We start from the raw sequence: 17,794 nt of genomic DNA, 5'->3' as shown, positions 1-17,794 counted from the left end.
CAAAATTACGACCTACAGCGAACACAAACAACTCCAACTGTTTGTGAATCCTAAAAAAATCAGAGTTTTCTACCTGCAGTACACCGTTAGTTGCAGTGGCAAGCAAAGCATCATCAGTGTTCCAGAAAGTAGACATTTTTCTAAATCTGTAAAATCTCATTTGGGACTCAGCACTGTGTTTGCAGTTTTATATAAAAACCAGACTCATGACTCAGTGTTTGAAAGCCAACTACAGTATAATGTAAACAAATGTCAACTGGTACAGTAGATATACACAAGCATGGTTTCAATTTCCTCTAGCACAATAATCAATTTCTTCGGAGGAACATTATTTTTGGATAAGTCATGCATTAACTAAACGAACATGGGAAATGACAAATTTCCACGTTCAGACAAGAGGATTTCTGCCACTTACTGCACCTACAAACAGCGTGTAAGTGAGAAAAAGAAATATTCACTAGAGCACTGGGAGACTGTGTCAGTCCATCTGTCCACACGCATACACGCACACACTAAATTTATAAAGGTGGATTTATATGTTGTACCTGCACTCTAAGTAGCAGTTTTCTATTTTGTAGCTCAAGCTGGCGTTGTTTCTGTTCACTTTGCTTCATTCTTTCAACTTCACTTTTCAGAAGTTTTATGTAATCCACAGAGGATTTCAGTATAGTCCCTTTATTTGGTCTTACATCACGCACTATTTCATAATACCTGCAAAAATAAAAAAAATACGCCATGGAATGATGCTGAACATTACAATTACTACTAAGGGCTTGTGTTTACAGTTAACAGTTTTGGTTAAATTTATTCACTATTCCAGCATTTTAAAATTATATTACTAAATGGCTGAAATGGTCACACAGGCCAAAATGAGGTTGCTGTTCCCATGGCTTCCTGGGGAACCAAGAATTTGATTTTTAGTATCTCATATAATTACTGACTGAATATGAAAATTTAAAATACTGTCCTAATCTACTCATAAAAAAGTATAATCTTAAGTTAAAGGTTTAACACAATAAGTCAAATATTACATTTAGAAATGTGTATATGTCTTGAGGCAGCATAACGCATGGTACACAAATGACATGGATTATATTCATCCAACATTTGACAATGAGAGCACTTAGCGACTTCCAACGAACTTTACATATAATTTTAAACCTTTTTGAAACTACTACTCATTGCACCCCCTCCAAAAAATTGACATTAAAAAAGTTTAGTACTTACTACATTTTTACTGTTCGTACAGTAAAACTTCCGCATCAGGCATGACGCTTCACTTTATTATTTCTTTACTATTTACTCTATTCCTAACACATCATGCAGACAGTGTTCATATGTACCACTGAATGCAAAGTAATCAGACATTAGAAGGTGTTTTATGCATGGGAGTTGATTTCTTTAAACAATCAGCGAGGGTGGGGTGAGGACGGGGTGGTACTGGTTTACTTTAACTGAACGTACTCTTCAGGTCCTTGCTGATTTGCATTAACCAGTTTGTAAAATTTCTCACACAAAGTATGTTTTCTAATTGTCAACAGTGAGCAGTTATAGGGCTATTATCTCTTTTGGAAAGGGCAACTGTCACATTAGCATCGTAATGTGCACTAAATTTAGGTTTAAAAAGTTTTAATGATGTTAATGTATGTCTGACAAAATACTATTACAACTGCGTAATTCATTACGAACAAGTGTCACCACAAATCAAGCATATTATCATTCTGTGGTTTCACTCACCTAGATGTTCTCAATATTGATGAAAATTTATACATCTGGATCTTGTTAACACAGTGCTGCTCTCAGGTGAATAATTTATAATACCACATTCATGAAATGAAGAACAGGAACATTAAAGAATTTTTAATGTCTGTCAGCTTGAGGTCACTAGGGATAGTTCACTCAAACCATCTGGTATGGATTTCTATTTGCACAATGTATTTCTGTGAATATGTTTCGATGAATGAGATGGCAAAACAATGCTAGCATATTCCAAAATATGTGTGTTTATCTTTAGGCAGTTAATTATATTCTCTTCATGGATGGTAGACACTTACTGATACTAACAATTTATTCTGGGCTTGCTCTTGATCTAGGTTTCTCCATGATTTTCTGCTTTACATGCTTACTTCCAATTCTTCATTTTTGGTGTCTGAATAAGTAACATGAGCCTCCACAAATTTGTGATTTCTTGTGTGGAATTTTTGTCCTGCCATAACTGATGCTGGTTGCTCTCCTGTATCTCGTGATTGCATGTGGTGGAGGCTCAGGTTACTTAGTCAGGCACTACAAGTGCACAATTGGAAGTATATATAAACACCGGCATCTGCTGAGAATACGCTCCTTGAGCACATATGCAGACAAATAAGCTTACTATGAAAAAAAAAGCAAAATTTACAATGTTTAAAAATAATTTTGGACATCACCACCACCACCATCATTATCAATACAATACATCATGATCAGTACTAAACATAGGCAGAGTTACACATATAAAAATAAACTGCATATGCAGTAAGGTTTTCTTTTTAAAGGAGAAAAGCAGACATAATACAAAAATTTGAAATAAAATAAATGTGAAATGGTGTACAATCATGAATGACAGAAAAGTTTGGAAAGGTCAGCAAAAAGAAGAAAATCAAGAGAGCAAGAGGAGTGGCTCATTGGTTAAGGTACTCAGAGAGAGAGAGAGAGAGAGAGAGAGAGAGAGAGAGAGAGAGAGAGAGAGAGAGAGAGAGAGAGAGAGAGAGAATGAAAGTACAAAAGCGTGAATAATTAATATTAATCCATATTTTCAATTCTCTAAGAAAGCTTTTGACAACGTTAACTGGAATACTCTCTTTCAAATTCTGAAGGTGGCAGGGGTAAAATACAGGGAGCGAAAGGCTATTTACAATTTGTACAGAAACCAGATGGCAGTTATAAGAGTCGAGGGGCATGAAAGGGAAGCAGTGGTTGGGAAAGGAGTGAGACAGGGTTGTAGCCTCTCCCCGATGTTATTCAATCTGTATATTGAGCAAGCAGTAAAGGAAACAAAAGAAAAATTCGGAGTAGGTATTAAAATTCATGGAGAAGAAGTAAAAACTTTGAGGTTTGCCGATGACATTGTAATTCTGTCAGAGACAGCAAAATACTTGGAAGAGCAGTTGAACGGAATGGACAGTGTCTTGAAAGGAGGATATAAGATGAACATCAACAAAAGCAAAACAAGGATAATGGAATGTAGTCAAATTAAATCGGGTGATGCTGAGGGGATTAGATTAGGAAATGAGACACATAAAGTAGTAAAGGAGTTTTGCTATTTAGGGAGTAAAATAACTGATGATGGTCGAAGTAGAGAGGATATAAAATGTAGACTGGCAATGGCAAGGAAATCGTTTCTGAAGAAGAGAAATTTGTTAACATCGAGTATAGATTTAAGTGTCAGGAAGTCGTTTCTGAAAGTAATTGTATGGAGTGTAGACATGTATGGAAGTGAAACATGGACGATAACCAGTTTGGACAAGAAGAGAATAGAAGCTTTCGAAATGTGGTGCTACAGAAGAATACTGAAGATAAGGTGGGTAGATCACGTAACTAATGAGGAGGTATTGAATAGGATTGGGGAGAAGAGAAGTTTGTGGCACAACTTGACTAGAAGAAGGGATCGGTTGGTAGGACATGTCTTGAGGCATCAAGGGATCACAAATTTAGCATTGGAGGGCAGTGTGGAGGGTAAAAATCGTAGAGGGAGACCAAGAGATCAATACACTAAGCAAATTCAGAAGGATGTAGGTTGCAGTAGGTACTGGGAGATGAAGAAGCTTGCACAGGATAGAGTAGCATGGAGAGCTGCATCAAACCAGTCTCAGGACTGAAGACCACAACAACAACAAAAACAAAGGAACTTGGGGACAATGGTTATCAATTTTGAGGGATTATGAGTGGCAGGTTGGGGGGAGGGGGGTTTCAAAGTCAAATCAAAGTTTAGTAATTATACTTACGGATCATTTGTTTTTGGCAATAATGTTCCAAGCTCTTTTATTCTGTCATTTATATTGAAACGTCTCCGCCTTTCAACTGCAATGATATTTACCACAATAAGTATCTCATTTACAAAATCAATATATTGTGTAGTAAACATATAAACATCTATAACTAGTTAAGTAGCTACTTAATAAATCTCCAAAGTTGACTGACATGAGGATGCACTGTCAGTACCTGACCCCCCACCCCCTGCCCCCATACACAACTTTATCAAATCTAATCATTTTATGGGGACTACATATAATAAGGAAATTAGTGACTCCAGTGTGAAATCCTACATCACAACAACTATAATTTAGATAATGGTGTTTAATTCCAACGGATGGAACTGATATAATTAGTCAGATATTAAATAAATCAATAATTATTTGTGCCATCAATACTATATAGTATGAGGCAGCTAAGACAGGTCACTCAAGATATATATAGAACAAATAAATGTACTGAGGTGTGGTTTTCACTAAGCTATAGTGGGCAATGTGGCAAATTTTCTGATGTGTATAAGTAATCTTTAACTTTTGTAGCTGCTGAATTATGACACAGACTTATTTTTAATGGAACTATATCATCTTTTTCTATTGCATTGGAAAAAGCCGTCTAAGAGGATTTCAGTGACATAATACATATAAAAATTTTAAAAATGTAAGAAGAACAAGATAAGAATGCCACATAATACTGTCCAGTCATGAGGAGAAGGAATGTACCTTTTCATTCATTCTTCTTTTCTGTTTTCCCCATCTGACACAAAGACTTACACTTCTCTAACCAGTAAATTTGTGGCACAGGTTCATAAAATTATGGATTCTAACATTTAACATCCCACAAATATATGTGATAATTAATGAGATTTTTAGTTTATCTGTCCATATCATGGCACTGTGACATATTTTAATACCACACATTATGGATTTTTTTCTGGATGGTTTGAGAAAAAAGTGTGTAACCATTTTGTTTTCTTGATACAAATGAATACAAAAGAGTTTTGCTTAAAGTGTTCTACTGTGTAACTTACTCATGTTATGGTTATCCTTCTTCTGTCTATCCTTTGCAAGTGCATGGAGCTCAGCATCACTGAGTTGAATTGGTTCAGGCTTTATTTGAGGTAAATCAGGAGGGCATGAATTGCTGGTTTTATTTCCACCTTTAGGGCCCAAGCCAATAATCTCTTCGTAAAGACTGTTTGCCGAGACCAGCTGCAAGTACAGGAATCATTCACAATAGAGGAAACGTGCGCACAAAATAAATGAAATGAAATAAATAGTTGGTACCATTTATAAATACTAAATAAACAACTAATGACCACTGTGTCTAATTTTAATGTTTCACACATTACTAATGAATAGTACCCATCTTGAGGATTTTGTGTTGAAATTCTAAGTAATTACACAACATCCACAATAAATTAAAAAGATAATAACTCAAATTCTTAATTCACATGTAAAGAAATTTTATATGACTAGTAAATAACGAAGATTATGAATTTATATCCAGAGTACCATACCTGAACATCTGGTGCAATATTCAACGCTGGATCTCTGATCTTATCTGAATTGGGATCAAAAGGCAAGAAGTCTTCAAGGATGTCTTCTGCCTAAAAATAAAGGAATAATTTTTTACTGAAGATATAATTTTAAGAAAAAACAAGAGATTCGATGGACAGAGGTGTAAAAATGTTTGAGTAAAATTTATATCCCAAATGTGCTGTTTTTTTGTTTGGTTTTTTTTTCTCCTTCTCTCCCTAACTATCAGTAAGGATACCGTATTTTTTTAAACTATAGTCTGTGATTTTTAATATGAAGGTTGTAAAATTCATATGCATAAGTACTTGTAGTCAGAAGCCCACTTTATTTCTGTATTATAGACAGGATTTTGGTCTCCTAGTTCATTACATTTTATGTGAAACGCATCTCCACTTCCCCTCCAATACTGAAACATTCATTTATAAATGCCAGTAATATTGCTTTGTAATTCTCACATTTTTCTAAATGACAGAGGCATACTTTTTACTAGCCAAGTTTCCACACAAACACCTCACCAGTCATCATCTACTTAAGTCTGATTCCTTATTGATCTAATAAACTATAGCATACCAGCTATAATGTTTGAAATCTTACATTAACTTTTTTCTTGCAATTACTAGGTGACACATGATTTTGGTGTAATGCTATGCACAGAGAACTGTAGTGCACTGGAGACTGTCAAATAAACTTTTACTGAACAAGCTATACATCTGTAGATATATAACTGTTTTTACTTTTATGCACATTACATTACATATTCTGAGTCATCTGCCTGTCTTTTCACCACACACTAATTATATGTAAATGCCCCTGTAAAAAACTGTTTAGTCTGTCAACAGTAACGCTGTATTTTGTCAGATAGTAACAGTCCTTTCACACTTTCTAGAAATATGACAGATGCTACTTTCACTTCTAATGATATCTCCCTATTAAGAATGATATACTGAGTTCTGTTTACTACGAAGTCACCAAGCCAATAACATGGCTGTTGTTCTGATATTCCTTGTCCAACTCAAGACAGAGATCCATGTTTAATCAGTTCACTGCTGACTGCAAGTTAAATCATAACCAAACACATTATTTTGAGTTGTGATCCCGGCTAAAGGAAAAAAAAAGAACTTGAGGAAACCTGTGAAAGAATGGAAACACATTGCAACTCCTCTGGTTTAGCTCCCAGTATTCACTGGGTTTTAAATGTTAAAATTCTGAAAACTATTAGGAAGTGAAGTCTCTCAGATGCTAATGGGCATTTCACAAGTTTATGTCACAGGGGAGTACATAAGGGCATTCTCAGCCATACACATTTGACTTTGTAAATAATTCTTATCATGTTTAATACATTCCGTGCAAGGGTGTTCTCTAATTATAATCAGCAACAAAAGAAGAAAATTAATTATCAAAATAAATATTTGCACAACTGAACACAACAATGAGGCACCTATTTGAAATGTGGCAGGAGACACCCCAGATATCAGCTACACTGGTCAAAATAATAAGGAGAGAATGTTGTGAGTGAGACAGCTTTGATTATAACAGTCACACGAAGAGAAAACTCCCAGTCTACAAGTCTGTGCACATGACTGTGCTGCGGGTCACTGATCCAATACTAGAGTTCCACAGTGTCAGTGTTAAACAACAAATACCAATGGAGCATGCCAAAATGAAGTATCATGGCTGTTGACTCACTTTCAAACAACACAAACCATTCAATAAAGATTGGAGAAAGGCTGCCAAATATAGTCATAAACTACTGTTACTACTGGCTTGTAGTCTGTCAGAGCATGTGGACTCCTGTGGCGAAACTCAGTTATGGCTAGACTTATGACAAAAGCAATGGACTGCAGTGGTGTATAGATACCCCACAGACCACAATTCTGTGTAGTGCCTGCAAATGGAAGTGTTCACAAGTCGACAGATCACAGAATGTGAAACAATCCCGCATTTATACATGGAACAATCCAACATTATACTGATGCAACACCAGCTTTGAGAGCTTGACGTTACAGTGAAGTGATCCTCTTGTGCTTTTTCTCTGCACTGTGCTTGTGTCCATACAGTTCAGTCAGTTACTTGATACATTACAAGTAGGTGGTATCAGTCTAACGATGATGCCAAGGTACTCCCTGAACTCTCCTGCCTAAGTAACTCACAACAGATAACGGTGCAAGGGGCAAACTCAGGTGAAATGAAGTTAAATCACAGTGTGCCACAGGGTTCCTTAATACAACCTCTGTTGTTCTTAATTATTTTAATGACATGGGCTTCAATGGGTATATCATGCAGTTTATAGATGATACAACTTTGTTCTCAAAAGGGGAAAATGCAGTTCAGGCTGTTCAACAAGCAGACCCCCTATTCAGTGATGCCAATGCCTGGTTTATCATGAACAAGATGAAAATTAATGAAGACAAAACATAGAGGATGATATGAAGCCTCAGTGATACTGGAGTACTGGTTGATAAAGCAGCTGTTAAGCTTCTGGGCTTTTTCATTGACACCAAGTTAACCTGGCAACAGTACACTAAACATGTATGTTACAAACTCCCATGGGTTCTATACCTCTTGAAGATACTAAAAAGTGTAATATCACAATAGCACCTACTAATAATATTCTTTGCAATGTTTGACAGCCACACCAGCTATGGGCTGTTATTGTCGGACCATTCTGCAGAGTGCAAGAATGTGCTTTTATTTCAAAAGAAAGCAAGAGGACCATTACCTCCAAAAAAACTGACCACTGTAAACCAATTTTTCCAGATTAGGAGTTCTGACTTTCAACAAATATATTTTCAGTTGCCTCATTCACACAAAGACAAATATGAGACCTACAGAAAGAAAAAAAGTTCATCAACACAAGTATAGACAGGCCAAGATGTCATTTAACTAAGACGCAGAACAGCTTGTCAATGTTGGCCTTAAAATTACTTGGTGCTCTATCTAAGGATATTCACTCATTACGAATCAAACATATTGGAACTAAAATTTTATGTATACTAAATGGGCAATCCTCATGCAGTATTGAAAAATATTTCTCTGGTGACAGAACAGTGCCTATCTGCGCTGCAATTCAGTGCCAGTGAAAAGAGCAGTAACTCTGCTATTTTACTATACTTTTTTCTAACACTGATTGTCTTATTATTGTAATGTAGTTCTTAACTTTGTTATATAGAATCCATTTTAGTATTATATTTTAGATCGCAATATTGAATTCATTTTATCATAGTAATATTATTGTAAACTTGACACTATCTGTCCAGCCATGGACGGTGAATGACATAGAATGAGAATTGGCAATACAGGTAATTAACAATGAGTAGTTATAACTGACATGGGTGAATGTGTAAAGTATATAACAGAAAGGGTGGGGTGGGGGGGAGATGAGTCGCTCGTGTGGAAAAATATTCTCAAACCAGCTATGTGTATATATTACACTGTATCAAAACCATTGTTGTCTTGTGTGTGATATCAGAGTGAATTACAAATTTATCTTAACATACCAGTAATATGAACATAACAATTAACCTCTCCCCCCCCCCCCTCCCGAACTGGTATACATATGATCAGTTTTTTCAGGTGGTCCTCAAACCTGTGGGAATCTATAACTTTTCGCAGAAAACTTTCAGAATAAATCTGAAGAAAGAGTAAATGTTTTAGTTGGAAATAAATCAGATTTAATCCATGTTGGAATATGAGAATTACTAATAGCTGAAGAGCAGATATCTGATTATTCTATAAACATATAACTAAGGTCAAACTGCACTAGAAGTTTTTCAGTCCTTTATTTTCCTTGGGAAATCCGTGAAACGAAACTCGCTGATAAGAGTCATCTTGGATCTACGATTATAGTGACATAATAGGTTAAATATCAGTTGACAGACGTTTACTTGAGAGGACCGGAAAAATTTAGGGGGAAAAATCTTTCATGCCATTGTTAATGGAAAAAAAGAATTAGGAGAAAGGGTTTGAAAACAAGCTGTACTATGACAGCTCCAGGATCTACAAAACGTATGACAGGCGAATTTTTTCCAGCAGTTTAAATTCGACACAATTGTGAACGGTGGTCATCACCAACTAAATGAAGAAGAGCACTCACTCATGAGACGACTTACAGAACTCTTTAAAGTGATAAATTACACGACACGCACGCTCTCATTTCGGTGGACAATCTTGGTAGCTGCTCCTTACGTTTGGCAACGCCCCAAAGTAGGTATTAGGGACAACGCGAAAACTTTCCCTGGAGCACGCCGCCTCGACCTTGGCAGAGTAGCGCGCGACGTCGTGCGCGATCGAGCCGGCTTCCACCTCTAATTCATCCCCCGCATTGCTTTCCTTACAAGAAAAGTAGCAATGCTTTCAGTCAACAAAAAGGCAATCTCTTTCTATTCTTCTCGGCAGTACAGTATACAATTAATTAATTACAATTAAAATATTTTTGTCGATGATCACAAATTTACTGTAATGGCATTATCTAGTCACATATATTAGATGGACTTTCTTCCTTTTTAAAGTGATCAGTTTCTAGCAAGTCGTTCTGTTCGTCATCTACTGGTTTACACTCAATTTAGACGTTTCATGAAGATAATGGACTCGCACGTAATAGGCCTACACTGAGCAATGATGCAGATCGTCATTAAATGAGCAACCTGTAATGGATACGTACAGAACGCCAAGACATTTTAACACGCGTTTGCTGTTCACATTTACATTAAGAGCCGTCAAAATTGCAAACCGATCTTATCTCTGAGTGAGAACTTCAACCAAAGCGCGAACCATCAGTATATAACATATATGAAGGGCTTATTTCAATAGTGGTACAAGTCCATTACCTCCACTTTTCTGCCTATAATGCTTCTGAAATTAATGATCCAAACAAACAGAAAGAAAGGTTCATGTCTAGCAAGAAGCCATATGCTTGAATATTTCTGGTATCTCAACTGCAGATTTTTCAGCGCTCAATTAACTTTAGGACTCTGTATCTCAAAATGAACAAATATGGACTTGTACCACTACTGAAATAAGCCCTTCATATATTCAATGTAAACCAGTAGAACATGGGCAGGAAATTCTACAAACCGGCCAAAGTTTAAGGACATAAGGTTAATGCAACAAGTTACCATTGCAGTCATTAGATTAAAATTGGTTGTCAATGGCTTCCGAACTAAATACTGGGTTCTATGTCGGCGATTGCTGCACAAACACTGTCTCCACGTACGCGTACACCCATAATTACTCTACCATGCAAACATTTCTTCGTTTGGTATGAAACGTTCCCGGCGGTGCCCACTGGAGGCCGAGCCATACAATAACCCTAGGTTCGGTGTGGGCGGCTGTGGGGTGGGTGGATTGCTGTGGCCTGTTGTGGGGTTGTGAACCACTGAGGGCTATGGCGGTCCCCGGTTTAATACAAAATACACAATACACACAAATTCTGGGTAGCTTATTCATTTGATTTGATATTCAAGGGAGACGTCTTATCTAATAACTGCCCTAAATATTAAATTTTTAATACTTTAGGTTGTTGTTATCATCAATAATATTCTACCATTATGATAAAATATTTGATTATTTTATTTTGCGGTATGACAGGTTTTAACTACGGTACTAAAGCATTTATGGAAATTGTAATACATAGAAATATGTACCGAATCGGTCCAAACTCGGAAGATGCGTATGGCAACAACAGTGCATCTGTAGTATGTAATACTGAAGACAGACGGGATGTACAGGGTGGTCAGAAACGGTCTGAAAAGCTTGAAAGGGTGTTGTAGGGTAGGTTTAGATGAGAATTGTTAAGCGAAAAATTCGATAAGTCGTACAGTTTACAAGTTAATTAGCTTTGACGTTATCCAATCGGGCTGTAGCACGCCCGAAATCAAGCGACCCGCCAAATACAATTAGTATCAGCTGTCAACGAGGGAACGCATGATAGCGTACGAGGCTAGTCAGCCTTTGGCTCGGGTTAGATCCTTACTACCGTGCCATTTTCTTTTCGTATCGCTCTCTTATTCGGTTCCAGGAAACCAAACGAAGAACATGTTTGGCGACAGCAGGTTGGCTCACTTCAGAGCTAATTACTGGGAAATAGCAACACGTATCAATTTTTTTCTTAACGATTATTTCTCAGCACAACCTACCCTGTAAAACCCTGATAAGCTTTTCAGACTGTCTCTAACAACGCTGTACTCGTATACGTAGGCACAAAAGTGCTCTCTCTTGTATGACCAGAAACGTCAGTATTACGTCGAACTCTATCACTAAAAGACACTGAAACGAAGTGGAAACGTGGACAGAAATGTGTCGGTATGCCTCGTTTATGCCATAGGAAGCAACAGCAGTAAGCGAGTTCCAAGGTGGCGAAACGATAGATCGCCAAAAACTGTTTGTTACAACGTGGCTTCTACACGGTGTGTTTCTACGACAGTGATGTCTGTGTGGCTCCAGCAGATAGAAAGCAGGTATACAGCATCTTGTCCATATGTCGCTAACGTGCCGTATATCTTCATCCAGTACTGATTCTACACTGTAGCACTGCAAAGGGTGAAGATCAGTCTGTCGAAAATGTAGGGTTTTCGGACCAATGTTAGTCGTTGCCGCATACACGTTAACACTATTGTGGTGACCGTAATTTACCAGCCTATATTGTTGAGTGCCACTCGATATCATATGCGATCTCAGTTCCAAAGTAGTGAACGTCATATGTACAGTAAGCACTGTATTTGGACGATATTATGGCCAGGGGTCCACACACGAAATTTTAGCTGGAAAACGCATGGCCAAATGTGACGAGAGAAAAGCAGTCTTCCCACCATGAGTGTGCACGCCTTACAAAATCTATACTCCGCAAGCCAATTTACGGAGTGTGGCGGAGAGTACATCGTGTACCACTGTAACTTGTCACTCCCCCCCCAATTTCTGTTCCAGTCGCAAATGGTGCGCGGGAAGAAAGACTGTTGGTTAGCATCCGAATCATTACGAATTGCTCTAATTTCTTGTCGCGAGATTTGCTTAGGAGTAAGCAGTATGTTAGCTGACTCTTATAGAGATGTATGCTCTCGGAATATTAAGTCGTTCTTCGAACATGACTGGAATAGGCTTAGTCGACAACATTCCTTCGCGGTCTTCCAGTACTGCTGATGCTTTGTGGCTTGCATAGTAACCACGAGGAGGGGAAACTCCCCAGGAATTGACTGAATCCTCTTTTATTCAATGCCACGACATTTAGACACTTGATTGCAGGACATTATGCTTTCACACCATAGTGTTCATAAACTTTAGCGGAGTTCACATGTCCATCTGAACATTCATATTTGGGTTTTCTATGGTTTCAGTAAATCTCTTTCGCTGAATTCTGGTATGGTTCTTTTGAAATAGGATGCAACTGATTTTCTTCCAAACTTGTCCAGTCTGACCTTGTTTTCCGTCTCTAATGCATTATCTGTCAACAGGACATTAAACTTTACTGAACTTACACCCCGCGTTTTTGTTCCACAAAAGTTGCTCTATTTACTCGGAAGTTCAACAGTGAGATAGATCTCTTTCATCACTAAACATATGTATATTTACAACTATTGTTTACGGACTCACTGCATTGTTCTAAATTGGGAGGCAGCTCAGAAACAGAGAAAATGGAACACTGACCCTGGTCCCAGAACATGCAATACTTCCATCATCACAGCACAGAATGGCATAAAACTGAATTTCACAGCGCGCAGGCCCCAGCACATTATACCGAGCGACTCTGGTTAGCCACACTACGACAAGTAATCAGGAGCGAGAAGTGATATAGCGACAATATGCCATACCCAGACAATGGAATGATGTGGTAGAGTTCAACGTTCCGGCAATATCGAGCTCATCAGAGATGCTGCACTTTTCAAATCCAGCTGCTACCAATTTATAGGTTATAGCATACGCACGAATTCTACTCGAGAATATGCATCCATGCATATGTATTAACTTACTTTTAGGCAGGGGAACAAAAAGTACATGTGCGCTTCCAGGCGCACACCACTTGCTCTTTTTTTATAAGTACAAAGGAATATTGCGGCACAGGTCCCGTCGTCGAGGTGAATATCTGACACTGAGCACGTGTTCAGATTGGGGAAGCAGGTGCTAGTAAATTTAGGGGCACACATTCAAGTGGCGTCCCAAGCCTTTCTTGTACTATTTTACCTTTACCTCCTTTCTGACGCCTCACTAAACCCACGTACCGAGAGTGTCATTCGAATCTCCTCATTTCTCCAATCATTTAGAACTGGTTAGGATTTCAATACGGGGAAATAACTCTTGTGTGTGGCCTAAACGAGAGATTTGTATGGCTCTTTACTTGTGTTCTATCTTAAACACTTCATATTACTCTTAATGAGCCACATTCCAACTTCTGCTTCGATTATTAAAAGATCTGTACGAGCGTGTCACCTATTGATTAAAACTACAAATGAAGAAAAAATATACATGGGAAAGTAGTTTTGTTCATACACTGCTATCTTAGATCTAGTCAAGAAATTCAACGATGCAGCTATCTGAAAATCGGACACTGAGACAGTGTTGCAGCTTTCTCTCCCCACCTGGTCTTATTTAGTGTTCGTTCGATGCCGAAGTCGACAGAAAACACACCGTTACGGCATATGCCGAAATGGCATCCCCAACTTACAGTTTTTGTTGGAATTAATGAACTAATGTCGGCCCAATAGCCATCACCAGAGTCCATCGCTTCATTACGATCATCATTTGCCACTACAAAATCTTAGAGACACAAACAAAGAATCGGATTTTTGTGTCCAACAAAGGAGTGTCACCTTGGCTCTACGAACCTAACGCAGACCTTTCGAATTGCGCAGGTTAATGTATTATCAATTCGCGAAAAACTTCAAGACCACTGTTTATTGTTTGAATTTCTACTTCCCCAAACATCTCAATTACACTGTTCAATGGGGAGAGATCGTCAGAAGCGAAAGCAGCGTCAGACATCCCGCAAAGTAGTGTGATAGGACTATTACTAATCACAATACAGAGTAAGTAACGCTGAGCTTTCTAAGGCTCTTCGTGGACGATGCAGTAAACATAAGGTCACATCATTCGGAAATAGCCTCGAGAAGCAAGAAGACCTTGGCGCACAAAAGCTGGTTGCAGCCCTCAGAATTAACGAATGCAATGTAAATAAATAGATGCAAAGGTCCGATATTTTTTTGCTGTATCATCACCGATTATTGGAACCAGCCACACATCTAAATATCCATGGTTGCCCATTTGGAACGATTTAAAGTGGAACGGCAACATAAATATATTTGTGGAGAAATTAGATGCTAGACAGCGCCACGGAACATTTCTATCAAAGTATAAACTACCCGCAAAAGAGGTGAGTTTCAGAAGTCCACGTTGACCGGTTACTCAATATTGCTGGTCAGTCCGGAACCCTCTCCACATTGTATTGGCACAAAAGAAGGGCTGCTGGAAAGACGTTTTGCATCAGGAAGCGCTTTTACTCTTACCGCCCCGTGAACGGCAATCCGAAAGGGGTAGAGATGCATGACACTTTCTATTGCGTATATCTCGCGTAATAATTACAACAGAAAAAAATTGAGGAATTTGGAACGATACGGGGACATAAAGACCGATATTTGGCTCATGCAACTCTAATGTGACGACCAATAGAGGCAAATTTATACTGATACACCACGTGTCCCTTCTATTAAACTTTATGGCTTGTGGGGTACGAATGTAGATGCAGACATTTTTTAGGAACTGTTCAGCCTTTAAAATGACACACACACGAAGTGCTGCAGTAATGCTTCCTAGTATGTTAACACAGTCGCCTCCAAAGGGCATCACCAATGAGTTAAATATGTTCTAAAACACATAGGAACTTTAAAAAGTAAGCTACACTTTATTACGGGAAGCAGGTACCTTTTGATGAATGCTGTACTACACGTCAAAGTGACACAGATCACGGAACTATTCTTCAGCATAGTCGCCAAATCTCTGTGAACAACACTCAGAACGTTCTTCCAATCGCTCACTTTCTCGACGACAGAAATTCTCTTCTTGGTCACGGAGCCATTCGAGAACCGCTGTACGAACGTCCCTGCCTTCCCTCCCCTGATGTTCTTTCAGTCTGCCGAAAAGATTACCCTGAAACTGTCGTCTGAGGCCTATATCTACGGCCTTCCCGATCAGCATCATCCACGTCTGTGCAACCTTCGTCAAATTGCTGGCATGCCGACTTGCATTTGGCGCAGATACCGGCAGATTTTCATTGCGTGCAATTTAGATGTTTTTCCACAAAAATCGGACTGTCTCGTGTACTTCATCTCTGGAGTACCTTTCTAGTTAGGATGCCATTTCACGCGCACATTGTGATGCATTTGTTACCCGTACCCCAAAAGATCAGTGTCTGCACAAAACCCAGAACATGTACTCTCTCCTGACAACGCGCCACTTCTGTTCGGAATGATCCTACTGCCGGACGACACTTACTTTCTGAAGTACCTAGCTGTATAGTCATGTTGTACGGTTCTCAATTGGTCGACATTTCACGATGGCGCTGACTTCTCAGACTGTAAACTGGCACCGTCATTAATATTTTCCGCCAGAACCCGATAACACCTGAACCTGAAACCGAATACCATTTTAACAAAGTTCATTTTTGTAGACTTCTAAGAACAGTACTTTTTTGCATGGGTTATAAATTTATTGAATGAAGACACTTTTCCGTGTGATGTTATTTATTAGCTAACAAACTGATTATTTCAAATAAAAATATAGCTTAACGCAGGAAAAATGTTTTTACCACAGAACTTACCCATTCCGGTAGTTTTGGCCAATCATACAATCTCTCTGTCTCTTTCTCTCAACTAATGATCACCACTACTTAATATAAAAAAATCTGAAGTGTAGAAACGTTTCGGTCACTTGTGTATTTTTCACCCACTTTTTCAACGGCGTCGAAGGGACACAGCTGAAGACAGGAGCGAAAACGAAGCTTTATGTAGTGACAGTACTATCAAAGAAGTCAGCTGTGTAATCTTAATACAGTGTGCCCTACGAGTCTAGGAGGAATGGCCAATATTCAGGGATATGACAGGAACGATCATTCAAAGCAAAAGAAGTCTAGTAAACATGGGTTCTAAAACACATACCTTAAAAGCTATAAGCACTTCTTCATCTTCGATACTGTGAAACATATCTCTTCTACTGCAAGCTCGATGCTTTACATATTTCGCGAGGCGGCAGTATGGAAAAAAAAAAAAAAAAAAAAAAAAAAAAAAAAAAAAAAAAAAAAAAAAATTGTCTAGTAAAAATGGCCTCTACAACGCATAGCTTAAAAGCTACGAGCGCCTGTTCATCTTCGCTAGTGTGAAACACGTATCTTATACTGAACAAGTGCTCATAGCTCTTAACGTGTGCGTTTTAGAGTCCACGTTTACTAGATTTTTTTCTGCTTCGAATCATCGTTCCTGTCATATGCCTGAATATTTACCATTCCTTCTCGGAAATTTCTTGAGGCCAATGACGTTGCTGGTGATCCTTGAGAGCTCTCTTGGTCATTACATTGTTATAAATGCGGGTATAAAAATTTAAATCTTTAAAATTTATGTCTCAAATTCTGAGACACTTTCTTTAGAAAAAAATATTTTTCCGGTTTTTTGAGAAATTGCACGAAGTTCCTGCATGCAACTGTGCGATACGGAATGATCAACCATTCTACAGCAACTACATCGGCACAGGAAGATGGTTAGTGAAGCGAGACTTTGGCAACACACCTTGTTAATCTCGCGATTATCTCGTAAATCCTACAAGCACGGCAAATCCTCCATTAAGTTCTGACATGCCCATCAATATTTCATGTGTTTGACTAGTTTGATTAAGTTGCTTGCGGAGGCTTACAAAGTGACTGATTCGGTGAGAGCTACCGGCGTTATTTAACAGGACTGCTTACGCCTTAGCGGTCCGTGGCAGGCGTCGTCAGATACAGGGCGACCGTGGCTACACGTCCGAAGGGCCGGCTGGCAAACGTGTTTTCTACAAAAACAAACCGAGGCGCCACATTCACTAATTTCATAGGACATTACTGTAACAGCTGCGACTCTCAACTAGGTTAACGGGCGGGAGGCGACTTGTGAATCGAGATGACTTACGATATGATTTTGGGCTACGCTGCTACTTGGCGAAGTCATCGGCGACAGGACATATGCCATGAGATGACTGACTTTAAAGCACTTAAAATATCAAGGAACGTACAGAATACTTAT

At 38.5% G+C, this 17,794-nt stretch overlaps 1 protein-coding gene across 2 annotated transcripts in view; it reads right to left on the bottom strand.

Annotated features, from left to right (window-relative positions):
* Window positions 1–17,794, bottom strand: part of LOC124554852 (microphthalmia-associated transcription factor) — a 388,895-nt gene that overhangs the window by 24,971 nt on the left and 346,130 nt on the right. For both annotated transcript variants that reach the window (XM_047128519.1, XM_047128518.1), the window contains exons 4-7: window positions 5,525–5,614; window positions 5,036–5,216; window positions 3,981–4,056; window positions 546–711 (exon numbers count right to left, since the gene is read on the bottom strand). In XM_047128519.1, the coding sequence (XP_046984475.1) occupies window positions 546–711; window positions 3,981–4,056; window positions 5,036–5,216; window positions 5,525–5,614 (513 nt within the window). The remainder of the gene's footprint in view (window positions 1–545; window positions 712–3,980; window positions 4,057–5,035; window positions 5,217–5,524; window positions 5,615–17,794) is intronic.

The sequence above is a fragment of the Schistocerca americana genome, chromosome X (assembly GCF_021461395.2).
Source record: "Schistocerca americana isolate TAMUIC-IGC-003095 chromosome X, iqSchAmer2.1, whole genome shotgun sequence".
NCBI classification, from domain to species: domain Eukaryota; kingdom Metazoa; phylum Arthropoda; class Insecta; order Orthoptera; family Acrididae; genus Schistocerca; species Schistocerca americana.
Note: the sequence above shows the minus strand (reverse complement) of the source record. Positions and strands in the feature narration are given on the sequence as shown.